The sequence below is a fragment of the Camellia sinensis genome, chromosome 1 (assembly GCF_055761805.1).
Source record: "Camellia sinensis isolate YWXY chromosome 1, ASM5576180v1, whole genome shotgun sequence".
Taxonomy (NCBI): Eukaryota; Viridiplantae; Streptophyta; class Magnoliopsida; order Ericales; family Theaceae; genus Camellia; species Camellia sinensis.
The window spans coordinates 203,008,966-203,036,778 of NC_138961.1; the positions used below are offsets into that span (position 1 = coordinate 203,008,966).

General features: G+C 33.8%; 3 protein-coding genes across 3 annotated transcripts; all 3 read right to left on the bottom strand.

Moving 5' to 3' along the window:
• Positions 1 to 294: 294 nt before the first annotated feature.
• On the bottom strand, positions 295 to 3,592 carry LOC114310729 (synaptonemal complex protein 1-like). Its single transcript, XM_082868519.1, has 6 exons — positions 3,525 to 3,592; positions 2,527 to 2,568; positions 2,365 to 2,409; positions 1,824 to 1,949; positions 1,551 to 1,649; positions 295 to 882 (listed from the first exon to the last, which is right to left on the bottom strand). Exons 1-6 carry the CDS (start codon positions 3,556 to 3,558, stop codon positions 758 to 760), a joined length of 471 nt encoding a protein of 156 aa, XP_082724645.1. The 5' UTR covers positions 3,559 to 3,592; the 3' UTR covers positions 295 to 757.
• An 8,424-nt stretch (positions 3,593 to 12,016) lies between these two features.
• Positions 12,017 to 13,470, bottom strand: LOC114312619 (uncharacterized; the record flags this gene model as incomplete). The annotated part of the gene is made up of 2 exons (XM_082893364.1): positions 12,017 to 12,527; positions 13,157 to 13,470. Coding segments are annotated over 2 exons (741 nt in total), but the record flags the coding sequence as incomplete, so codon positions are not given.
• A 7,577-nt stretch (positions 13,471 to 21,047) lies between these two features.
• On the bottom strand, positions 21,048 to 26,907 carry LOC114312613 (HECT-like ubiquitin-conjugating enzyme (E2)-binding protein). The gene is made up of 4 exons (XM_028258872.2): positions 26,322 to 26,907; positions 24,049 to 24,939; positions 22,301 to 22,561; positions 21,048 to 21,774 (listed from the first exon to the last, which is right to left on the bottom strand). Exons 1-4 carry the CDS (start codon positions 26,822 to 26,824, stop codon positions 21,615 to 21,617), a joined length of 1,815 nt encoding a protein of 604 aa, XP_028114673.2. The 5' UTR covers positions 26,825 to 26,907; the 3' UTR covers positions 21,048 to 21,614.
• Positions 26,908 to 27,813: the final 906 nt, after the last annotated feature.

Here is a 27,813-nt window from a genome sequence, read left to right on the forward strand (position 1 = left end):
ATCTATTGGAAAATGCACTGCCTTGATAGAAATCAATTGGCCAATCCATTGGCCATAATCCAAATAAAAGCTAAAACCCAAAATCTTGAGTGTTTAGCCAAGCTATGGGCTTCCAAATTAGATTTTTTTTATAATGACAAGGTTTGAAGTTAACAAATTGTATCATTCACAATCTCCTCATAAATTACTATTCAATACATTAAAACATCAAGCAAAATACATCATATTTCAAACATCAAGCAACTTATCCTCATTGACAATTTTCAAAAATTTAGAAGAAGATAAATAAATAAATAAAGAAAAAGGCAATATACTACCATATTTCAAACAATAAACAACCTGGTGAGGTCATATTCACCAAAACACCACCCATAAGAATTTTTTTATACACAAAACATATCATACTAAACTCCCAAAAGTAAGCAAAAAGTGTTCATAAATAAATTGGGACAACCACAAAACCCATAACATATTCAACTATCAATTTAGTCTAAGCATAGTAAAACAATGAAAAGGCCAAGGTCAAGGCTCCTTAGAAAATCCATCTCCGTCTTTAACATCTTCTGTTCCCAACTCTTCTTCGTCTCCCTCATCATCATCATCTTCATCTCTTCCAACTCTTCTTCGTGTCCCTCATCCTCACCTTGTCCTCCATCCTCGTGAGGGATATCTACATTTTTTTTTGTCAATTCATTCAATGTCACTTACACACATTTTAGATCATTCTTTTCTTTCTCCTACATCTCTTCTGAGATTCTCAAACTTGAATGTCGTCCTCCTTAAATTTCAAACCAACATGCAACTCTTCCATCTTTGAGTTTAAGCTCTCCATATCCAATCTGGTAACAGATACAGTTGCTTCCAAATGCTTGATCATAGCATCTGTGTGAAAAACAAGAAGCAAGTCTATTAATAAAAATTTAGATCAGAAGCCAATTGCTGATATCATGTGATAAGACTTACAACTCCTAGACATTAATCCACTAAAAAACACTTCAAGCACATGAGTATAGAAGTATGCCTCTGTTTGCAATTGGAATAGCTTATGCTTCCAATTGGAATAGCTTATGTAAAACTCCAAATGCATTAAAATTCATTAAATAAATCATTAAGTTAAATGTTTGATATTACTATTATCACTAATATAGGAAGAGCGTGGTGGCAGCAGCAGCAAACTGGTAATAGAAACTGAGCTCAATTCAACTCACTCAGCACTCCTTATTGTTACAACAACTATTCAGATTGTCTTCAAATGTTAATGATATTATGACAACCCATATTTTGGTCAAATCTATTAATTTCTCAAATAAGGAAAGGTGGTCACGTGAGGCATAGACCTCGGCTGCACCTTACTCTAGGCAAGATGTGAACCATTAGGGATGTTAACCTCAAAGTGTTTTCATGCAGCTTTTTTAGGATGCAAGCTTTAATTTGCTACTCATTAATACATTATTTCAATGAATTTGTCTTGAACCAAAGTAATTTGAGTCCTAATGGGGTAGCCAGTCCAGAAACAAACCATAAACAAAAGCAATCAATGAAGACGCTACCTTTTTCCTCAATGACATTGGTAGTTTTGCACTGTTTATCTCTGAAATATTTCTCCCTCTCCTCTTTTTCAATGCCAAGTTCTTTCAACTCTCTTTTGCCTACATTCAGAATTCAAACACATTTTATAACTCTGAAAAAAAGTGAAGAAAATGGAAATACCTGGTTCTTTGCTTACAAATTTATGATAAGCTTCTGTTTGGCAGCATCGATAGTTTTTATTGTTGGAAATTATCTGAAAACTTTTTATGATATAGGAAAAAAGGATAACTTACAATTCCCAACAATTTCCTCTGAAGACTCAAATCTCAAAGACGACGTCTTCATTTGGTTGTGCAAATTATCAAGAGCTACTGCACTGGAAGATAGCTTATCTTCAAAAAATTCCTTGTCTTTCTCAGCTGGTAAAGCAGATGTAAAATACTTACACCTTCGAAAAACATCATAAAGCCAGTTGTCGGAAAGTTGAATAAACTAACGAATACCTACCATCATGAACCTCATTGTGCCAACACAGTTTTTTTTTAGTCAAGCATTTTTTTCAAACAGTTAGAGGACCCTTAATATCAGATAACATTTACAGACTACCATCTATTACATATATACAGATATACATAGCATGTATATATTGATGAGAAATAAATATATAGGAGAGGCTGAAATGTCCAATTGAAATTAAACTAATTTGAATCAAATTGAATATTTAAAGGACAAAATTAAAATTAGAGGCTGAAAGTGGCATGAACTTATTTTAGGAAGCATAAATGTATTTTATTTGGAAAACAAATTAACTTTTTTTAGGTTCAAGATACTTACATGGTCCAGTAGGAGATTTCCATGCCTTTCTTCCATCTTCCTTACCTACAACGACAGATAAGAGCAATGATCCAAATCCAAAAACAATTTCAAAATGGGAACAACAAAAAAGTGCTAGAAACAATTGCATGTTCTAAAATTACTATTAGATGATGCACTAACCTACTTCCTGTAAGTCTCTGTCTGAGTTTTCAACACATGGTACTGTTACAAAATTCATGAAGCTTTGGATAGTTAGCTAAATTGATGCAAAAAAATTCCTATGTATTCATTGTAGACATAAGAGGAGAGATTATGAGGGAGTAGGAGAAAGCATTGAAGCAACAAAAAATGGGAAACTCACACAAGGAGAATAGGAAGATTGAAATGACATTATGTATATAAAAAAAATGCAAAGGAATAATTTAAAATAGAAGGGAAAAAAAGCTCAAAAAGGCTGTTCACACCAACTGTATAGACAAAACAAATCATTAATGAGCCTCTAGGGTGGCCCAGTGTCAGGCCCTTATGCCCAGCTCACCGGAGTTGGGGGTACAATCCCCAACTCTACCAATTAGTGAAGCTGTATTGTGCAAGATAATTTATTTATAGTTTTCAAAAAAGGTCTCCAATGAAATTTTGATGAAATTGCAACAAATCAATGGAAAATATATGAAAAGGAGATAAAATGGAAAAAAAAAATGTGACTTGAATCGGAAACCAATATCTTAGATCACAAATAAAGGGTTCTAGATCTTTGAGAAAAGTAAAAAAATGTATGTGCCTGGGAGTTAAGTTCAAACACACTCATCATCATGTGCCAATTGGATCTATAGAATGATGTGGATTTGCAAAAAGAAAAAGTAACATTTTTTCCATGACTTGAGTCAATAAGCAATCAATTGCAGCATTTACTGTTACTGACTTGATGCATTTAGATGCATATGCATTTTTTGACTATGTTAACCATGCAACACTATGTACCATAAATCATAACAGACCTTATAAAAGTCGTATAAAACAAGCTAGATTTCACACTTCGCTGCTAACCTTTGCTATAGAGATTAAAAATAAGAAATGATCTATTTTGCACAAAAAACTGTAAATGTAAAGGTGATAAAAAGAAGCGACGATGAAGAAGAAAAATAATTGAAGGGAAGAGAAGAGGAACAAAATTCTACCTGTGAGCCACACAATACGATAGTTCTCAACCATCTAAGCCCACAACTCTTACCACATCGCTTCAAACCTACATTTATGAAGACAAAAAAAAAAAAAAGGATGGTAATGTCTCTTTTTCTCATTTCTTTCTACTATCATTATACTATTTAGCTTCTAAATTTTAATTTCAAATTTATTCTGCTCATGTTTAAAAGAATCAAGCACATTCTTAAGTTGAAAAAAATTTCAATTGTAAGTTAAGTAATCTCAATTTTTTTGGGTTAAAAAAGTTGAAAAAATCAAATAATCTAGAATCTAGAATTGTAATCAAACACCATTAATTGACCTTTTTTTAATCAAATAACAAAATATGCTTGCTCTCAGTTTCTAGCTTTGTTTTTGGACTGCTCTTATTTTTGTTGTCCAATTGTCAAATTGTCTAACTCACAATCACACAGACTTCAGACAAAAATTTCAAAAGAGAAAGGGAAATAAAGAATCATTTTCTTCCATAAATGTCTCAAATTCTTAATATGAATAGAACGTAAGGAAGTAGTTTATTTCTTGTACTTGATTTCTGACCTCTGTTCTATTTTGTGGACAAACAATCATATGAAGAGACAAAAAAAGTCACCCAAACAATCCTTCCCCTTCCCCTTCCCCTTCCCCTCCCCTCACCCCTCACTACAACAAATTTGCTAGTCAATAGATATTTCAGCTTTTGTTTCACACTATTGTACAATTCCAAGTAATCTCTTGTGGTCAACCATGACAATAATTTGAATTTTGGTTGCACAACACTGCACAAATGCCCAAGTCCTTCAATAAAAAAAAACTGAAACAAATTTAAAATTCAGGGTCTATTTGTTTGCCCATAGTGTAGGTGGAAAGATAATGAAACATTAATTGATAAACTTATGTACTTGCAATTCTTTAGCATTCAGTAACTAAAACTACTCATCATGAGTTCATTGATAGAGATCAGTAGCATTCTTTTTACACTCCTCTCATTACACTCTCCTATCTCATCAATTCTTAATAACCCTAGAAATTGTCGTCTCTACCTATACCAAAACGCAATAAAACTCAAACCCTAGCATAATTTTTATCTACAAATTTAAACAATTCTCCTATCACACTTCCAATCATAGTTGAGCAAAAAACCAAAATTCACATGCATAAGCAATAAATAGGTCAAAATAAAGAGACCCATCTTCCATTTGAAGACAGCCAGAGAGGGGCAAAAAGAACTTCCTTTTTTTTTTCCATTAACGAAGAACAAGAAAATTAAAATTGGATTTAGAGAAGCATATAACCACAAAAAATTAGAAGGTAAAAATAAATTAAAAAAAAACTCATCTAGCTCAGCAGTACCCAAAATTTATACATCCATTCAAAACACACAAAGTGCAATATCTAAATTCTCAACATAAAGTTGAAATTTTGGTAGTTAAAATATTTGTAAATGCCCTTGCAGTTTTCTCAACATCTAAGTTCTCAACATAAAGTTGAAATTTAGGTAGTTAAAATATTTGAAAATGCCCTTGTAGTTTTCTCAACATAAACTTGAAGTTTATGAGGAAAGCATAAATGTCAAGTATTTTGATAAATGGCTCCTCCAACACACATCCAAGCAAATGCTGTAGAAAAAAGGAAAGAATATGCATAGCAGCTTGTATAAAGGACATTGGTTCCAAAATCAACTCAATTATCATTCCACTTGTGATTGTTCAGTCATCATGGATAAGCAAACACAGTTTTTTTTTTTTGAGTCAGGCATTTTTTCAAGCAATTAGAGGACCCTTAATATCATATAACATTTGCAGACTTCCATCTATTACATATGTACATATATACATAGCATGTATATAAATAATATGTAGGAGAGGATCTTGACAGGATAATACTACTAGGATGCTTGTTATATTTGATTCAAGGTTTAAGATATTGCTATTTGAACATGCTTTATAATTTTCCACTTTGAACTCCTTGTGTTGAGTTAAAGCTCAGATGGATAGAGGACATTATATATAGCGATCCCGGGTTTACCCTTGTTGTACAGTGATCCGGACATGTGTCCGTGGATGTTGGTAGTTGTTTATTATCATGTTTGTATCCTCTTTACTTTGTATATTGAGTTATAGGATGTGTTGGGCAGGTTTGTTACAGGTTGGTTGTGTTTGGGAGCCTAGTGTTGCTGCCCAGAATTTTGGACCTTCGCTCGAGCGAGGAGTTGGTCGCTCGAGCGAGAGTGGGGTTCGTGTTTGGTGGGTCCAGCCAGAGTGGCTCGCTCGAGCGAGCGGTTGCACCTGGTTCTGGACCTAAGAGCTGTCTTTCTTGGCTCGAGCGAGCTTCCTTCGCTCGAGCGGTCTGGGTTTTTCTTCGCTCGATCGAGAACTTCTTGGCTCGAGCGAGAGTTTTCTGTGTCTGGTCGCTCGAGCGACCAAGTCTTCGCTCGAGCGAGCGTGTTTTATATCAGTGGACAGTAGCGATTTTAAACATCACTTTTTCACTTCATTCTTCTTTCAAACCCTTGATCCGACACACTCTCTCTCTACACTTATATTCTCTCTAAGATTTGATCTCCCTAGAGTGTGGATCTAGCCTAGGGCCTTTGTTAAAAAGATAGAGGGCGTTGAGAGCTTCGATTTAATCTGAAAAAGTTTGGATTTGGAGCAAGTTGATCTTCGAGTCTTCATCTCCTTTTTGGCTAAAACTTCAAGGTAGGGATATCCTACTCCTCTCTATGGATTTTGTCTTTAAATTTTGGTATTTTGAGATGTTGGGCTTGGTTTGGTAATTTTGTGAAAGTTTGGGGCTTTTGTGTAATTTTACAAAAGTTGGGGTTTTATTCATAATAAACCTGGATGCATGTTTGGCATAGAGAAATTGAATGAATGTTAAATCATTGATGAAAATGGGACCTAAGGGTTGAAATGGTAATTATGGAAAATGGCCTAATTACATTGTTTAATTAATTGGGATAATTAATTGGGAGAAATGAGGAAATGAAATGTTGATTGAATATCCATTTGTGCATTTATTTTCTGTTTAGAAATAACTGCTTTGGGCTATCGGTGGAGGATAGTCGTGATTGTTGTAGACAATGCATGATGATTAGGCAAACTGAAACTAATCAATGAAATGTGTCATGGAACTTGACAGTTGATAGAATGCATTAACTGTATGTATTGGGTGATTGTATATAGAACCATTGTGTTTGTATACGTTATGTGTAGAGGAGGAGATAGGGGATGTACTCCGCGGTTTAGGGGAAGATAGGGGATGTACCTCTAAACCGGATAGTGTTGGGAGAAGATAGGGGATGAATTCCGTAGATACAGCTCATATGCTTGTCTAGAAGTGAAGATAGAGCTTATATGCTTATCTTTGTGAAGTGTGGATATAGCTTATATGCTTATCTGTGGATATTGTGGTTATACATATCTGTGTAAAATGTGGATATAGCTCATATGCTTATCTGTGAATGTGGATATTGTTTTTATACATATCTGTTGAAATGATGATAGAGCTAGCATGCTTATCTGTTGAAAAAGGGAAAATGAAAGGTAACTTGGACTCGTAAGTTGTATGACATAAATGTGTAATTTATGTGAATATATCTGTGTTAGCCATCTATCAATTGCTAATCTTTTAGTCATTGTCCATGGTTGGTTTAGTGTATTTCTACTGGGCTGTGGCTCACCCTATATGGGAATATCATTTTCAGGTACAGGTAGCATGCCACCTCCAAGGACATAACTTGGGAGGCTAGAGGCGGACATGTTTTGTCGTTTTACTTTTGATGTATTACATGTAACTTCAAGCCAAGGGCTTAATGTGTAAACGAGTTAGTACTCTTTTGTTGTAACCAAGTGTTAACTTGGAAAGCTGTAAGCCCGTAGGGCATTTTGTTATGATGTTAACATGTAATACTTATGTAATGGAACTCTAAGGAATAAAGGAATGTGGTTAGTTTATATGTAAATGTACGTCTTATCAGATGGGTTTAATGTTGTTATTTTGAGGGCGTTACATTATAAACTTTGTATTAAGTAGCCCACAACTACATTTCTACTCCCACAAGAACTTATTAAATAAGATAAAAATTAAGGTGAATTTAGGCATTCTAAACAATGCTAATGTTTAAAATTATAGTCAATTTGGTTTGAAATTCATGAAATCACCAAATGTTCATAATGTGAATAGCATCAAATTCTATAACTAAATTAAGTGGCCCAGGATTGTACTAAAATGCTTACTCAATGTACTCATCCCACACAGTAACTATCACCATCAAAGATCATGTACTTGTTCTTCCTAGCTTTTGCTTCTCTACAGCCTGTCAATGAAAAAAATAAAAAATAAAAAAACTCATGTTGCTGAAATTGCATCCCATTTTCGTGCAAAAACAAAAACTATTAAATGTGAAATAACCATTACCTATCTTCGAAATCACCCAAACTGGAGAGAAAAATTAGGGCAAAGATGAACTGTCCATCTTCTGATTTCGTTTCTAACGCGTTAATGTGCCTCGCCGCCTGGTCTTTCTCATCGCAATCAGCCCGTTCGAGATCGCCGTTCTGACGAGTCCGACGATAGTCCTTTGTAGACAAATGTTCTGAAACAGTTGAGGGAAGTGTAGGGTCTGGATTTGAACATATGGCTTGTGGAGGGATTGGAGAAGATCGAAGGTAGGGTTAGGGTTTTAGATCCGACGACGAGAGTGGAGAAGACGAAGACGACGACCGGTGAAGAGAATAGGAGAAGAGAGAGAGGACGGTGAGGGAGGAGGTGTGGCGGCGGCAATGGTGGTCGCCGGTGGCGTCACCAGAGCCGACGACGTAGGAGGCGGAAGACATAAAAGAGAGGAGAGTGAGAGGGAGTGTTAGGTTAGGGATTGGGGATTTGAGATCGTGAGAAACAGAGGGGGGGAGAGCGGGAAAACGAAAGAAATTTTTTTTGTTAATTTTTATTTTTTAATTTTTTTTTGTAGCTTATGATTTTTTTTTTTTTTGATTTTTCAATTTTTTTTAGGTTACTACTCGTTTGGGTACCCTTTTTTTTTTAGCCAAAAAGCAAAAAAGTTACTAAATTAACCAAAAAACCAACAACCCATACCAAAAAGTCAAAGATTCTCTTTTCTCTCTACTTTTTGCACATCTTTTCATAAAAAACTAAAAGTCATCCCAAACATACTAGTTTTTTTTAGCTCATATTTTAGCTAAATAGCCAAAAAGTTACTAAATTAGTCTGTTCCCAAACGAGGCCTAAAGGTTGAAAATTTATTTGTTTCATTTTTATTTTATTAAAAAAATTTATTATTTTTTTTATTTGGTAGAAGTAGGGGTGATATTTTAATTAAAAATATTTTCTGTTAAAATAAAGTTAATTTTTTGTGAGCGGGAAAATGAAAATAAATTTTTTGTTATTTTTTTTTTGTAGTTAATGATTTCTTTTTTTTTCATTTTTTTTTAGGTTACGAAGGTTGAAAATTTATTTGTTTCATTTTTATTTTATTGAAAAAATTTATTATTATTTTTTATTTGGTAGAAATAGGGGTAATATTTTAATTAAAAATATTTTCTGTTAAAATAAAGTTAATTTTTTGTGGTCAATGGAAAATATTTTTTTGCAGCCCATTTTTTTTTGTTACTATAAATCAGGAACTAATTTTTTGTAGTAGAGGAGAGAGTGCGGTAGTAGTGGTGAAGGTGGTGGATAAGAGGTAATAACGAAGGAGATTAGTGGTGAAGTTGTGGTAGTGGTAGAGGTAGAGGAGATGGAGCGACGGTGGTGGAAGAGAGGTAATGGTAGTAGTAGTGGCAATAGTGGTGGTGGTGGTGGTGGTAATGAAGTGGTGGTGATGGTGGTAGTAATGGTAGTCATAGAGGTGGAGTGGCAACAGTGGTAGTAGTGGTGGTAGTGGAATGACATTTGCAGTAGTGGTGAAGGTACTAGAGGAGATGTGTGGTGAGAGGGAGAGATGAGTGAGAGAGAGAGAGAGAGAGAGAGAGAGAGACAAAGTGTTAAGCGAGAGAGAGACAAATTGGTCACTAAAAGTGCATTTTCTTATAGTGGATTGATAAGTCCAGAGGGAGCTTGGTAAGTAGAAAAGAGGAGAAGGAGAAAGTGAGCAAGGCGAACACATAAACATATATTTGCAATTGATCAAAGAAACATAAATGTGAAGTCCCAACACAAAATACTTTTCGAATTACCAAATCTGGAAATTAACATATGCCCAGAACGAAATATGGTGGCTAAGAGAGAAAGAGGAAGATATTAGGGCACGATGGCAGGAAGCAAGAGAGGATGAAGATGGACAACAAAAGCAATGGAAAGCAGGCTTACCGGTAGGATTGGCTGGTGGTAGCAATGGGTCGTGCGAATGTGGGGACTATGGCGACGGAATGGGGTTCCACTGTATTCAGAGAGACGGTGCCAACGGTGGCATGGTGCCGTAGTGATTACAGGGTGGTGAAGGTGTGTGAGGTAGAGATTGCTAAGAGAGGGAGTCGATTTGTGAGAAATTAGGGCAAATAATAAGATATAGAGAAAGAAACAGAAATCAACTTACCTAGTCAGAATGAAATACTCTAAGTTCGTGAATCGGCGGTGTCGACTTTGGATTTCGGGTGGTACAACGGTGGAATGGAGCAACAAAATCGTCCGTGAGGGAGGAAGAATGAGAATAAGTAGTCGTGTGAGAGAGAGGAAGAGAAAGAGACATGAGAAACGTAGGAGGGATTCGGGGCAAAACTTGGAGGGTCCCAAATTTTGAGAGGGAATTTCAAATTAACGTAAAATTTTGGTAATTACACACATTATACAATTAATTAGACAACAAATTAATTAAGAAAACTAAATTATTGTTAGCTAATTTAAATGATAGTGACAATCACTTTTTTGCCAACGAATCCATTGATGACATCTCTCTTTAACTCGTAAGTTTTCCATTTACTCGCTAGTTCATCTTTGCCTTTAATTTTGTAATTTTTATTTCTTTAGTAAAAATTTCACTTTTTTAATAATTTCACCTAAATATTAAGGTTAAATTTCACTATTTGAAGATAATGAAATTTTACTACTTGAAATGATGGTATGTTTTATGATAACGATGACAAGGATAATAAAGGTGGTGGTAATAACAATGGTGGTTTCATAATGGTGGTGGCGGCGGTTCTGACAGTGACAGTGACGGTGATGATAGTTGCGGCAATATTAGTGATGATTGTAGCAATTGTGAGGTTATAATGATGTATGTTGATGCTTGTGTATAAATATTTACAAATTCAATTAGCATTAAATAATTATGTAATTTTATGTGAGAAATTCGTCATAATTTAAATGAATTTTATCCTACAAACTCAAACTCAATTATAATTGGATTCGAATGGATTGGACAAAGGGTACCACCTCTTACACCAACACTGCAAAATTATGATAATAAATTTTAAATAATATATACTTTTGAAAAAAATATAAAATTATTATTTAGAATTATCTTCACACTATGAAAGCATGGGTATAAAAATTATCATCTAGAATTATCTTGACACTATGAATTATCTTCAAACTAGTTACACACTATAACAAATTGCACATTTGAAAACTAAATTTTTAATTGTTAAAAATTATTTTTAGTTGACTAAAATTATTTTAGTAGCCAAAAAATACCATTCGTCGACTAATAATTTAGTCACCATAATTTTTTTAAAAAATTTATTTTGAACTTTTATCGACTAAATTTTTAGTCGTAGATAAATTTTATCACTACTATGTTTTATTTAGTGATTAAAATATATAGTCGCCAATTCTTTTTTCCATTATCAGAGACAAATTAATTTTGTAGCCAAACATCTAATTGACTCCTTTAGCTAGCAACCAAACTTTTTTGTAGGCAAAAGATTGTACTTTTTTTGGTGACTAAATGTTTAGTCGTAAAAAATATCGAAGAAGCCTTTATTTCCTTTTGGCTACGAATTGGTTAGTCGCCAACAACTTTACTTCTTTTTAGCTACTAAATGTTTAATCGTAAAAAACTTTCTTTAGTTTTTATTTTTATTTTTATACATATATATATTTATTTCGCCACAACTTGTATTTATTCTATGCAACCTGTACCTTGTATATAAAGAAAATAATAACAATCCAAGAAAATTTAACTTTTAACGTCAAATTCAAAATATAATAGAAATTTCATACGAATCAAGCATAATCCAACCTAAAATAATAATTCTATACAAAACAGAGGATTATACAAAAATCATGTTTGTCGTACACAAAAAAAAGAAATATCCACAATACCATGTCAAATGGTAATCTATACCATGCCAAAAGTAATATGTTATATGCCAAAAGCAATTTGTACCATGCCAATAGTTATCTGTATGAACAATGGTAATCCAAAAAAAAAAACAAAGGACAACATAATAACAGATTATAAAAAAAGCAATGTCCTCCGCACAAAAATAAAGAATATCCACTTTTCCACTCCAAAAACCATATGTAAAAATAAAATTCACATCTACATCAAAATACAATACATCCACATCTACATCCACATCTATTAATTCATTCCCGGTACAAATTATTAATATTTTCTAAAATACAATACATCCACATGTACATCAAAATTCACATTCAAAAAATCATTTACCAAGGCACTGACCGGACAACTCGGATCATTGTCACCCACAATGAACAATACAGGCACCTTTATATTAGCAACGACAAATGGGTCAATTCTTGTGCCATAGAATGAAACTCCAATGCCAAAACAGGTACCCCCGTCCTGGGCGAGCGCATCTATTAGTCGGCCACCTCCAAAGCAGAATCCGATGATATCAAGCTTCTTTGAGATTCCTGCAGCTACAAACTCATCCATCATCCATTTTTTCGAGGTTGTAATGTCTTTTGCAATCCTTTCCGGGGTTTGTTGTGCCAGCCATTCTTCAAATAAAGTCTTTGGTCTGTCCTTTGCCCATGGATCCCCACGAAACAAGTTCGGTACTAGTACACTAACAATATTTATTTCAAGAAAAACACCAATAAAAATTATATAAAGGATCATTTTAAGAATCGTTAACAATGCTGACAAAGATATGGAAAGACAAGACAACATGGATATCAATGCATAGACCAGCAGCATTAGATACAGAATGCTCAAGTTTGTTCAGGTGCCAAAGGCATAAAACCGTAAATGAAGCCTTTTTAAAAATTTATTTGAAATATATTTTTCTTTTTTGTTGAAATGCAAAACAAGTTTGTTCAAGTGCCACAGGCATAAAAAACTTAAATGAAGCATTTTTAAAATTTTATTTGAAATATATATTTCTTTTATGTTGAAATGCAAAATTACTAATTACATTCAAGTTTAAAACTTTCAATTCCCAAAACGAGTTAAAACCAACAGTATAATATTTTTTTAAAAAAAATCGAGATTAAGATAGCTCCCCCTACTTTTTTAATTGTTAGTGTGATCACAAATGGAAAATCTTATTTGCCTAGCACTAAGGCCACTTCTGACTAGATACATGTATGCCCTATTCCCAGTGTATCAAACATCATCAAATACAAGTGTCTTTGGTAGCTGTAGTGTAGTAAAAATGTATTTTCACATATGATGTCTAAAAATTAGGAAACATACTTGTAACCGTTGCAGGCAACACGATATACGAAATCTCTAGTGGATGAATCCTCAAATCCTAAGATATCGGACAAGAGCAAGATGCTGGTTCCATTGTTGTTCTTCACTGCCGTGAAAAGACAAGCAAGGATACTGTCATCTCCCTCCCCTATCGAAATCTCAACTCCATTGACTAGCTCACAAGCCTCATCACTTATACCGTCTTCAACTTCCACTGGGCTGCGAGATACTTTACAAGCCGTAGATTTTATAAAGCATAATGAGGGCAGGCGAGGATTTGAAATTGCAGATTCTCTGGACAATAACTGAAGCCCTTATAGTCTAAAAATGAATAAGATATATAAATTGCAGATCCAAAATATACATATTTGACCAGACCAATTATGAATAAGATATATAAATATTCCATTTTACAGCCAAAAAAAGACAATGACAAGTAAACAACATATGATTGGCACTCCTATCGTTTTCTTCTGTAAATTGTAGAACTAGTTTCCCCTACTTGTTTACAAGTGATCCTGGTATGGCTATAAGAAGAAAAAGTTCACTTGAGTTCGAATGATAACAAATTAAATTGATAAATATACCAAATTATCACAACACACAATTTACATGTTGAAGCATCATTTATTTTGCAAGCAACATGTCACTGGGATGGGATGGGATGGGAAGTGTTGCAGTTACCATTTAACAAATGCATTTTCGGGTCAACCTTGGTCATGGAAACTCTCTCTTTATACATCAATTTTTCTCACCATATCATGCCAAGCAAAATATACCAAATTAAAACCATCAAAGGTCGTATACCAGAAACTGTATGAGGCCAAGTGAAGGTTAAGGTCACAAATCATAATTTTTGTAAGTTTCAAAATCAAGAATAGACCATTTTACATTTCTAAAGATCAACAACATAAAGCATCCATCCAACCAAAAACTCAAATATGGGAGCTCTTACTATTAAGATGGTGGTCTAAAGAGAGAATTTGTTCCCCACAAATCCTTTTGCTTGGAATCCTTGATGTCCATTTTGCAAATGACGCTAATAACGGTGCCACATGTAACGTAAGCTTCAAATTTCCAAATGTGTTGACATTGAAACTTCTATGGATCTTTTAGAACACCAAAATGTCATTCTATTTTCCTTGTACACGAATGTGCTTAAATTATCAAAATTATCACTTAAAACTTTATTCACATATGGAAGCTACATTTCACACACACCAACCATGAACAAAGTAGGTGGAGGGGGCGGGGGGAGGTGCTATGGCAGAAGGGTCAATAAACATGACAACAATACCAGATACATCTACCTTGCTTACTAATGATTCTAATCTGGTTCATTCCTCAGCCCACAACCACTTCCCATCCCCAACCCTTGCCCAAATCTTGACTCATACATAAATTTGAGTAAACAACCACTAAAACCCCCTCCACTCCTTTACTCAAACCTATACCAACTTGAGTTTCACTCAAATTTTGACTCAAATCAAGGGTGACTCATTTCCATTACTCAAATTTATATCCAATCAAAACTTGACACATAGGTGCATTTACCCAAATTTTCCAAATTCTTCTTTACTCTGACTCCTGGCATCCACTCAAAACTTAACACTAGGTAATTTTACTAAAAATTGATTTTATCAATTAGAGTGTTTCATATCAAATGAAGCCTTTTACTCAAACTTCTAGTCAATTTATTTATGTTTATTTTTATGTTTATTGAATTTTTTTTGCTGATTACAGAGTGATTCTTTAAAACAAAAAAAAAAAAGAAAAAAAAAGTGTAATATCATTTAATTAATTCAAGACTCAAAACTAAATCAACCCAAACTATAAGAACTAGATCAGTAATATAATAAGCATGAATCTCAACAACCCATTAATATTTCTTCAAAAATCTGAACAATCAATAAAAAAAACAATTTTAATAATAATAAAAAAAAGCAATGGAAACAAACTTATAGAAAAGGGAAGCTGAGGAGAAGCAAAAGTTGAAAACTAGTGAGGGTGGTGATGGTTGAGCTGCTTTCTAAGTAAGATTGGAGCCGAAAACAAGGGTGATGATGCCAACCCCATAGCCATATCCCTCTACTCTTTTACTCTAAAAATGGTTGCAAAATTCAACTGTAGAATGGAAAAAACAAACAAGTAGAATTGACCTAAACTAACTTAAGAATATACATCATTCTATCCATCAAAGAGCAATTATATTGACCCAACTGCATGTTATCAATAAGAGACAGCTAATAATCTCTTCTTTCTAAAGAACTCAATTGAAGGAAAATAGTCAGTTAACAATGTATCTTCCCAATTGCTTAGGTTTTCTTCATCAATTACAAAAGTCAAGAAACGATGGATCTTGATACCTGCTTCTGTGGGAAAAGAAGTAACATTTAAAACAAAAATTTCCCAAATACAAAGGTTCTTGGCCAATATTCACCAAGTGACAGTAGGTTTCCATCTCTTCTCAAGAAACAACAAGGCTACTTGCTCTCAATTTCAGATGTGGAAACAAGCTACTGTGGAAGAAAACTGAATATTGTGACTTGTGAGTAACATAGTAAGAAGAAAATGGATTTCCTTGCAATTAAACAAGTATTTTCTCTTCTAAAGATGAACCATGAAAGTACTGTCAAGCATTAAATATGATTGCAGAAGATCAGACATCAGTCAATTGAAAAAATTATTTTCTCACCAGTCCATGCAGGAGAAAATAAAAAGAAAGAAGTAACAACAAAAATGGCAACGAAACCTATGGCCCGTCCAGCTATGGATTTGCTATCCTCACAATATGCATAAAATTCAACTAAAAAAGGGTGACCCAATGCACAAGTTTTCCACTATAGCGAGGTCTAGGGTGGGCAAGAAAAACACAGCCTTACCCTCATTTCTAGACAGGAGGTTTCTGTAACTTGAACTTGCGCCGCCAAGGACACTAATGACAAAGCTTATAGTTAAGCATGGGTAAATACAAAATAAGGTCATTGAAAGATATAACAAAGCAATTTCCTCTTACACTAAGGGTAGTGATAATGGACAGTCATATAAGTCAGATATGAGAACCATATGGGTAACTTTTTCCCATAGAACTGGAAATACTTTACATAGCATTATTATGCCTGGACTTTGAGTAGTTTGACATATTACCATGATTCAGAGGCATTACTGACATAATATGTAGAAGAATGAGATAAAATATGAGATGAAAAGTTCACAGACATGCAGATGAGATCAAAAATATCATCCTTCTGCGTAGGTCGCATTACCTTAATAAACAGACTAAAGTTTGAGTCTCTCTACCTTACCTAACAAAAACATGACAAAGGAAAAGAAAATACGATCAAAACAATTTATAAAAGAAGAAAAAAAAAAGAAAAAAATGAAGCAAGAAGAGAATATAGACAGAGGACAGTATATCATGCAACACTAAACTCAGGTTGCTATCCAGCTCAATTTCCCCAAGGTATAGTTTGGAAAGCAAAGAGCATGCAGGTCAGGCCTCCACCAAGGAAACACAACCACTATAGCACTTGTTTATCTATCCTAATAAATGTACTTATCAAAAAATTAAATAAAATTGAATTTCATTAAGGTAGTGTCATGTTACTAAGTGAACAACCTCAATCTCATCATAGGGCACAATCAATGCTAGAAACTATCAAGTTGTGCTAGATACAATTTAATTTATGAACTCAATTTTACCTTTCATTTTGGAATGGCTTCCCAAAAATAAAAGTAGAGGTGGAGATTATAAAATACTAGTGGATGAAGTCAAAGCAACCCAACATAGTGTGAAAACCCACATGCACTTGCTTAGGGCTTTATTTTTCCAGTCAAAAAGTCTTATTCAAACTTGAAAACTAAAGCCATAGTTGTGTAAGTATCAATGCACCTTCCCTATTAACATCCACCCAACCCTAGCTTCATCAAATTAACTTCATAAACCCTAGCTTCATCAATTAACAGCTTTCAAAACTCAAAATTATACAAAATTAAAAAACCAAAATCAGAACCCTAGAAACTTTTGTGTTCTATACCAGACACTTGAAAAAACGTACACACAAAATCAACTTACAAAACCTAAAGAAACAGAACAAGAACACTCTAGATTTATAGATTAATATAAAATAAGCATCAATTGACCAAAATATAAATTAAAATTTCACTCTTAACAGCAATCAAAATGATAAAAATCAAACAAATTTGAATGAACCAACGAGAACTCACCTCACGCACAGATAACCAGTGTGATCTTGAAAGCATCTTCAATGACATTGAAAATGTACAATAACAGAGATTGGGAACATAGCTCTGTTCGTTATGAGAGAGAGAGATTTGCAATTCGCACCTCCAGAAGATCGTCGACCGTCAATTGAGAACAACTTGAAGGAACTTGATTCAGAACAACCTGAATTGCCTATTTACCATTGCTCCACGAGCATTGAATAATTTCTCCTATTTACCAACTGAATGGAAATCAAAATCAAGTTATACAGACAATTTAATCAATTAAAAATATATTAAGTTAACTACAATGGATACAGAAATAATCCCAACCCCAAACCTAATTTTTTCAATCCCTAATTTTTCAATTGAAACCCATGAGGCAAGAGACGAGATAAAATATAGAAAACAAAATTAAAAAAAGAACAAGTAAGACAGTAAGTAACCAACTAGGCAAAGAATCCATTATTAGATATAATGTATCAAATTCTACCAACAAATTTCACCCAATATATCTTATAATCAAGTTGTGCGAGAAACAGTTTGATTCATTGAATTGCCTATTTATCGAGAAATAGAGCTTTAGGGATTTCAAGCCATACCTCTTCAATGAAAACTCTTTTGAACCAATAAGCTACTGGAGAAGACAGAGATCTTCAAGAAGCCTTCGAAAGCAAGAGACGAGAGTGACAGATGATAACGAGAAAGAGAACGGACAGATAAATCAAAGAGAGAGGGAGAAACCATAGATTCGGAGCAAAGGGAGAAATTTTTAGGGATTTCAAAGCCCTACCTCTTCAATCCTTGCATAGCCTGCGACTTCGATCTCCATTCATGGAAGACAACCAGAGAAGAGAGAAGGGAGTCCTGTTTAGTCAAACGACACAGAGAGAGAGGTGACTGATGAAAGTGGAGAGAATGGCTGGGAAAGTTTCAATCGGTTGAGCAGGTAAATGGTATAAACTGTATAAAATATTGAAGGGTTTAGATTAATTTAATCAAATCTAATGGCTGAGAATTAACTTGCATATGGTGTGCAAGTTTCAAGCCTTGCACACTACAACAGCTCCCATGATATATATCCGTGGTGGGCTTTATAAGTTTTTCAAATTCTCTTAAATTTATATTCTCTCTTCAACATAAGATGTGTCAATCACCACATAATGTGCCAAATTAAATAATTAATAAATGAGAGTTGACACATATGAAATGTGAGAGTGTTTAGGGCAAAGAAACATGAAAAATAAGGACAAAAGATCTCATGGCCAAAAAAAAACTAGTAAGGTGACATTTACATGAAAATGCTAGAGAAGAGATTTCATGTACACTATGCAACAATTAATTCATAATTTCATTATAAATGCTATATACTCAGAAAAAATATCAAGAAAAATACCTAAAATTTAAATCGATGGTGTAGATTTAAATTTAGTGTGACGTGGGCATTATTCTGAATACGTAGCATTGCGATAATTTGATGTACTCAGATAGAAACAGATGCTCTTGATGGAAGAAGAGAAGGACTAGCATGAGAGAAAAGAGGCTGTCAAACTAGCCAAGATGAATGCCTGCAGAGAACCAAATAAACAAGGACTAATGATCAATGGGTGGCTGCAGGCAAGTCATCCTTGGCTACCAAACTAGACTCTTGCCTTCATGTAAGACCTCTCTTCCTCTCTCTCTACTATTACATACCACTTCAAGCTCTCCAAATTACATTGCAAAATACTTATTGTGTGTGTCTGTATTTATAGAGGCTCAATTAGAGAGAATAGACATCTGATTCGGATTCAGTAGTTTCACACAATAGTTTGGCTCTTCTTTCTTTCCTATTCTTTGTGATCTTCATTCAACCTCTCATTTGCATATGCATGAGTAGTGAGTGCATCATGTACCTTGCATGCCCATAAAGGGGAATATATTCTATTTTTATATATTTTTTTTAAAAAGTAATGAGGAACCAATTTGTGCGTGTGCTTCTTGACCTTCCTGCTTTAGATACCTGATGGATATATGGAATTTCAACAGTAAAAAAATTTAAAAAAAATAAAGGATACCTTCAAAGCCTTCTTTCTTAAGACCACAAAATTGATTTGATGGATGAATTACTTTTTTTATCAAGCGTAATGTATGAATTTGAGTCTTATTAATTGTAAGCACTTCACTTTCTTAATTCCTCTCCTACGAATTAAATATGAAAAAAAAAAAGAAAAAAAAAAAAACCAAAAACTTCTTTATGACTCCAGTCACCATTGGATTGCACATTGGCAGCCCAACTTGCACCACCATGCACCAAGTCAATTTAGCTGAACTTTCAACTCCTTAGTTTTGTAAAAGACAAAATATTTTTAAAACATAATATATTTTTTACTAATTTCAATACATTTTTATTTGAAATATTTTTTATACATTTTCCAACATCAAACAATACCTAAAGACACTTGTTAACATTTTGACAACTTATTACAACCAATGCAAAAGAAAAGGGTTATTTAGGCCTGGTTTGGCATCCTTAAAAAAAGATAAAAAGTCAAAAAATTACTATCCTATTTAGGTCACATCATCTTATTTAAGTCACATCACCTCTCTATCCCATTACTTCAAACCTAACCCATACCCAATCCATATTTTACAAAAAATCAAAAAATATATTTATTTAGAACATCATAAACAACCTTAGAGTATCCCGCGTGCCATTACGTTAAATGAATCGAAATTATTTATTTGATTCATCAGTAACTGAAAGGACAAAGGTGCTTATATTGACTCTGTGTATTTCTTTTTCATTAAAATAAAAAGAAAATCTTCATTTTTTTTTTTGGTAAACAAGAAATCTTCATTTTATTCCAATGTTTAGGCCTATATACGACCGAACCCTCCTTTGTGCTTTCGTACTTCTCTGACCCTTTCTATTCATGTTTGAATTTTTGACTTCTACTAATGTTATCTTTGGTTGAGAAATTTGAAGAGAGATTTAAAAAGAGAAATAAAAAAAGTAAGTGAAATGTGAATAAAATATACATATATTTCACTTAACTTTACATACATTTTCCTTTTCCCTTTCCAAATCTCCTCTCCAAATCTTTTAACCAAACACAACGTAAAGGAAACAAAAAAATCTTCAAAAATGTCGTACTTGGAATTTTACATCTAAATGCCATCTAGAAATCTTTACTTTTTAAAATAAATAAATAATAAAAAAAAATATCAGGATTGATTCTTTCTCTCAACTGCCCCATTTGAGTAACCTCTTTTTTTCTTTTTTCTTTTTTCGTTTTTGTGTGTGTGATTCAGATGAAAACATAAAACAAAGAAGGGTCTCAAAACAAACAACAGTTTAGAGGGCTAATCCCTCTCCAAATGAGCTCCAGTCATATCGTCTATGACCAAAGCTGTTACAGCTTCTACGGAATCCCCCAGAAGCACCACATGTTCATCTTGTGCCACTCCTATGTTTGCCAATCAATCAGCAACTCTGTTTCCTTCCCTCAGTGTGTGACTCATTGTACAATTACATCTTTTCATTAAGTACTTTGTATCTTCTATGATGGCCTTGTAAGGAGAGTTATGGCTTGGCCCATCTTGAGTTAACTTAATGGCTTGAGTAGCATCAGTTTCAATTTCTACATCCATGGTGCCTCCTTTGAGTAACCACTGATATCAAAGCTTTTGCCACTCAAAAACAGAAATTTGTTTATCCATAAATTCACATTTTAAGCTCATAACAATAAGTTCACATTTCTCAGAAGAACCAAGTCCATCAACTTCTATTTTAACAGCCCACCTCTCCCAAAATAAAAATAAAGCAGTTGATTTTTCTAAAAAGCATACTGCTAATATGTTCTCAAATATCAACTGAATTGAGAGTTTATGCACTGCAAATATCTCCTTGAACTCATTCACCATCCATAAGCCTTGGTTTGGATCATGGATCCATGATCCAAACACAGCCTAAAAAAATATCTCCATTCTGAGTGCAACTTGGGATGGAGCAATAGAAGGAATTTGACCACAAGACCCATTAGGGAATAGCTGCCAACTCATTGACCCTTTATAGATCCATTGGAGATTATGGCCACCATGAACGTGGGGTGAACATCCCATGAATGGCTAAGAAAGAACAACAAATGTCCACCATCTGATATTTCAGATAGCTTGCTTGATGTAGAGCACATGGATCAATTTGTCAACCGTGGAATAGCTGCAGTACATGCTTTATACCAAGGCATTACCATCATCTCCGCATGGATGACAAAGATAAACCCTGTAGGAAAGTATGTGAAAGTGGAAACATATCCTGTCCAGAGTCCAAGCATTTGGTCAACTCTTTAATTTGATGTGCTAACATATAAACTTCATCAGCTTGTTTCTTTGTTACCCATTCTTCTATCATCCTGCATAAAGCTCGATTCTACGTCATTCCATTAAATAACAGATACAAAATAATGCTGTATTATGTGTAAATAGTTAACAAATTTAGACAATCATGTAAAAAATCATTTTTTAAGACATGATAATGACGAAGTATATCCATGAAAACAAAATTGAAGAGGCTTGTAGTTACAAAGAAGAGTTCTGTTAATCATTTTCCATCTCAATTCTTTCACATAATACCAAAGAAGAGGGCTAGCAAGAAATTATCCTAGGAAATATAACAGATTAGATAACAGGTTTAAAAACACATTATTAAGGAACATACACAAAATGATGACGAGTTGAGAGCATTTTACATTCTTCTAAAAAAAAAAAAGATTTTGAAATTCAGTTATAGATGAACACAATTCAGATAAAAAAAAAAAATGATAGAAACAAGAAGTTGAGCCACCAGAAATCCACCAAGTCAGAGAATCTCAAGTTCTCATGTATAGTGTAGCAGGTAAGAACAGAAAAACATCCCAATGTAACAGAATTTGTACTAACCTTAATTGAGATTCACTACAGCTACTGCAGTCCAAAAATAACACCTTGATTGCAGGGAACAGATCTACCTTTCCAACTGGTTCTGTTTTGTTGTCTGTCCCAAAACAGTAACTATTGCAATGAAATGAATTAGAATTTAAGAGAACTATTTGCAACATAGCAGACCCAGTTTGCAGATCCCTAACCACAGTTCGGAATGATAATTCATGCTCTGCATTTTCCAATAGCTGATTTGTGAACATCTTTTCCAAGGAATACTTCCTGTCCATGACAACGAAATTAGTTTGTGCATCAAATCAATGCCTTCTCCACAAATACTTATTGGAACAATTAAAAAGGAAAAGAAAAAAGTTTCTCGTCACTAACAAGATAAATGGGCTTTAACTTTATACTTATTTTTTCTGTTCTCTGTCTTTCCTAAATCTATGACTTGTGAGACGTGGCAGTTCCAAATTAATCACAGCTATGTGGAACATCAATAATAGCAAAAAATAATATAGAGAACTTTTTTTTCAAGGAAGAAAAAGTGAACTCTATCCAATACCCATTCATCATAAACCATAATAGAAACTGTGCTTGAATAAAAGGGACTGCACCATTGATTTCTCAAGTTACATACTCAAATAATTGTTTCATCTCTCCAACACAGTATTTATATCATCTTATTCCACTAATAACATTCACAAAATCTCCAAGACATACTTTCAGTTCTCAAACACAAACTCAAGAGGTTAAAAAGAAGCTTTTCTGTCATGAGACATTTTATTCTCTCGAACAGCACCACACATTTTTGTATGACGTGTTTGACAGCTATAAAATACAATCCAAAAAAAAGTACTTACATCCATAGTTATCAGAATCCCAATCCAGATCTTACGATCCATTTGCGTACAATCAATCCGGATCATGTAAAAAATTCCTTATAGGTAGGATCTTTCGATCCTGGTAATGGGATCTTATAGGATCGTGGAATCTTGATCCGAATCCGATGATCAAATTAAATAATAAAAATTAAGTAGTATTGAATCAAATAGACTAAGAAAAACAAATTAGGAAACAAATATTCAAATATTGTGGTAATAAAATTAACTAGTCGAAAAAACAAACTTAGCTTTAGCGGAGTCTAAGGAGGGTAAAGATGATTGCAATTTTATCCCAAATTTTGAAGAGATTATTTTTGTGACTCGAATCCGCTCCACCTAGGATGCTAACAACAAACCTTATCATTCGGTTAAGCTGCCCTTTTGAGTTCTTAATCTATTTTCATATCCAACTTTGTTAAATATTTTTCTTCATTTTTTATGCATTATTGTAGATTGTAAAATATTTTGTTATAGAATTCTTCTTCATCACCTTCTTTTTTGATAAAATACAAAATTTTTACCATCGAGTTTTCTATTGTATAATATTATATATACATTTTACATGGAGTATTATATTTTTCACAATATCTTCACTTCTTTTTAATAGAATATAAGATCATTTTGTGTATACTTTTTAAGAAATATTTATTTAAATTAAATTATTAAGTAATTTGTCTTTTTTGGTAGGATCTTACGATCCTCGATCCGATTCTACGATCCAATCCTATAAACACCTCCAACGGCCCAACGTAGGATGCTGATTTTAACAACCTTGCTTACATCAGACATATACAACAAAAATATCAAAAATACATAAATTTCTAACATCATTTTTGTCAGCAAAACCAGAACTGGATGCACTTGTGTAGAACATTATTTGCTTACCTAAACAGGTCTTTTGATCCACCAACAGGCAGACAAGTTGAAATGTAACACTTGAATAATCGAATTCCACCATCCAATGGTGCATGGCCATCACCAGAAGGGTATGCTCCAAGAAGACATGAACACTGAGGACACAAAAATTCGACCCACCGAACCTCTTTTGAAAGATACGAGGGTTTAGCCATGAAAACATCTCCAAGAAATCCATTAAGTAAAGATTTCTGATTTGCAAGGAGTTCAAAATTTGTAGTAGGTGTTTGCTCTGAAGAAGTTCCTGATGTTTCAAGCAAACAGTCTTCCAGCTTACGGGTTAGAAGGCTTGCACTATCACCACAACATCCGGATGCTGACAGAACACATTTAGAGAATTCCAAAGCTGGAAACATGCAGGATGAATTCTCCCCATTAATTACTTTTTCAAAAACTTGACATTCTAAATTTGCAGACAGGTCGTCTTTCTTCCCATTAATTACTTTTTCAAAAACTTGACATTCCAAATTTGCAGTTAGGCTGTCTTCCTTGGGATCACTGCAGCTTAAGTTCCCATTAAAATGAAGTGTGCTGTCTTTTTTATTGTCACAACATACCAGTCTTCCATGGTTACATCCGTAGTCTGGCATAGTTTTTGTCAAACAATCGTGTCCATTAAAATCGGCTTCAGACTCACATTTTTGGTTCCTATGCGAGCAAGGAAATTTACATCCCACCAAGTCATCTTTGCAGAGAACTACCAATGTGGTACTTAATAGGCACATACCCGCTGCATAGGTATAGGAATTTGCATAGCTAGTCACCAACTTCTCACTTATACCTCCAAATGAACAACAGCAAGCCCCAAACCAGTTGTCTGCCACCTCACGCCAGTCAGTTGATGGCAGTTCTGCAAAAAATCTGCATTTGTGAAAAAATAATTATTTAGAAAACCATTTAAATATAACAAATTCCAAGCATCATATACAAGAACACCATGTCCCCATAACCAAAATAGGCCCCTAAATTAATCAGGTTGCATTAAGTTTCCTGCAAGCCATTAATCTAAAGAACATCCAAAAATTCACAAGTAGTGAAAAAACAAGAAGTGGGAAAAAAGCAAGTTTAAAACAAATATTACAACTGCGCATTAACTTGCCTGAAGAATGATCTCAAGTGCAATAAATATGAATCCGATGGTCATATTGCAAGCTGCAGTAATTGTTTTGTTTGTTTGAGAGAAAGACATCAAAGCTAGAAAAAATAATTATCACCAAGCACATGCACATTCGAGAAATAACCTTTGCTCCATTCATATTTTGGTTGTTTAATTAATTAAAAGGAACTCAAAAAAATTTACAACTGTCACAGAGTGGATTCTCTTTTCGTACAATGATGAAAAACTCTAGACAACATTATCATGATAAGCACAGTATCCATATTCCTAAATCCAACATCACCACCCAGGGCATCACCCAGCTTACTAGAGCAGGGGGGAAAAATCTTGTCAATGTTGCCTGTAAAATCATAAAATACTACTTGATATTGCTCTACGTAATACTTCTGATTCAAAATTACTTCATTTTGAAAGTAATATTGAATTCCTGATTTGTCTTTTAGTCTTAATCATAATAAGACAACGGCTCTGTTTGGTTGAGCAGTTTTCAAAATCTGTTTAGTTTGGTGGGGAAAAAAAATATATTTTTCTTTCCTGACTCAGAAATAATTTTTGAAAATTTAGAAATATCTTTCTGGTTGTTTATTTGTGTAAAACTAAGTTCTAACTTTTCACCCCAAAAATAAAAATAAATAAATAAAAATTCAGAAAACAAGTTTTGTCAGAATAGTTTCTAATTTTACAAGAAGTTACACTAAATGCTAATGAATTGATGGCTATGAAAGAAACCAGATATATCAGAAGAAGACGAACTTCAATGCAACGCAATGTAAACTGTTAAGTCCACTACACTACACTACCTTCATAACTAACTCAACCACATCTAACTACCTGATCTATTCCACGGGGTGGATAACTGTCTAACAGAACCCCAACAACCTACAATTACATTCTAAGCCTTAATCTTAGGTAGATAGATAGATAGATAATAATACAAAAAGTCGATTACACTGTGATGTGAGAAACAACTGTGAGGTTAGTTGAGGGTTTAGGGTTTAGTTTTTTTTTTTTTTTTTTCCATAATTAGTGAGACAACACAACTGTGTGTGAGGTTGTTGGTTACTTTGGTTTCCCAGAGATCTAATGGTGCTCAATTCACAAACAAGAAAATGCTTTGCTTTCCCACCTGAGAGATCTTGTCAATTGAGTCGAGCAACTTCTGCAGTAGAATCGCACCCCTCCCATGGACGACAAGCTTTGAAGATCTGAATCCATCGATAGCACTCTATGATCATCCGATAAAGTATTTCCTCGATTAGATTCATCTTCAGATAAACTCAATACGGAATCGAAGTTCGCAACGATTGGATGATCAACAGGAAGAAGCAGAACGAGCTTAACTTCGACATGATCGTCCAGTGCCCTGAACTGAACTGGAGATTCGGCATCAATCAAAACCCTGGGTAGCGGAACACCAAGAAAAACCTCGGATTCGGATTCGGATTGGGACCAGCTCACTCTGAGCAGAGATTGTTCGAGAACCAATTCGACTTTGAGGTTCTTGCAGAGAATCGATGGTTTGGTGTTGGGGTTGAAGAGGAACAATTTGAGGGTTGGGATGTGAGATTGGGCTTCCCATGTGAATCGCCATTTTCTAGGGTTTTCCGAGGCGCGAAGCTCAGATGACATTCTCTCTCCTCTGGTTGAGCTTTCGGAGATTTGGCGGTAATATGATTAATGTTGATTTCGGGCCGAATGGAAATTGGGCTTTTAGCCCGAGTTTTTTCAAAGTTTGGTCTGGAATAATCCAACTTATTTGTTGGATCGTAGAAACAAAATTGTCCACTTGTCTAAAATCTTGTTGTCCATTATCATAGGATATTTTTTTAGAACAATACCACATGCATAAAATCGTATTAAAAATTTTACTTAAAAACATGTTTATAAACATCATTGGATCATTGGATGGACAAGTACTAGTATATTTTTTAACATCCAATCATATTTAGCCTTTTATATTTGTAATAAGAGTGTTAGTGTCTATTTAATTTATTTTATTTTTTTTATCAAATGAAGTAAATTTGAAGTTTTTTCTGAATCATCTGAATATGAATTATAATGAATCGCTATTGAATCTTACGATATACTCAATTCAAGATTCAACAATACAAATCTAGTCATTTTGATTAAAATTCCTATTTAATCGTATGAGCCGAATCATAAATCCAATAGCCAAGGTTTGCTGCATTTTAATTCCTCAACTATTTTGAATAATGCCTGCATTTTTTTCCTGAACTTCTTAGATTATTTAAAAAGAATTGTTTAATGTTATTCATACATATTGATTTTTCAATAATAAATTTTAAGAAAACTCCTAACAATCGATATTTTCCCAAATAAGTTTCAAATAAAAAATAATTGTAATACTAAATAATTCCCGAATTCAATATTTGGAACTTTTTTAATATTAGCTTTGCAATTCTATATGCGCCAGCCCAATAGATATTTGCCTTGGGCAATGCCCTCTGGTGCATCTCATGGAGTGTGTTTAAGACTTCTTTTAAATTTCATAATCCATATAACAGTGTTTTGTGCATTTTATTCAACATTCATTTTTTCTTTGATTTTTTCTCACATTGCATCCAAAATTCACATTTTTTTATCATTAAAGGGATTTG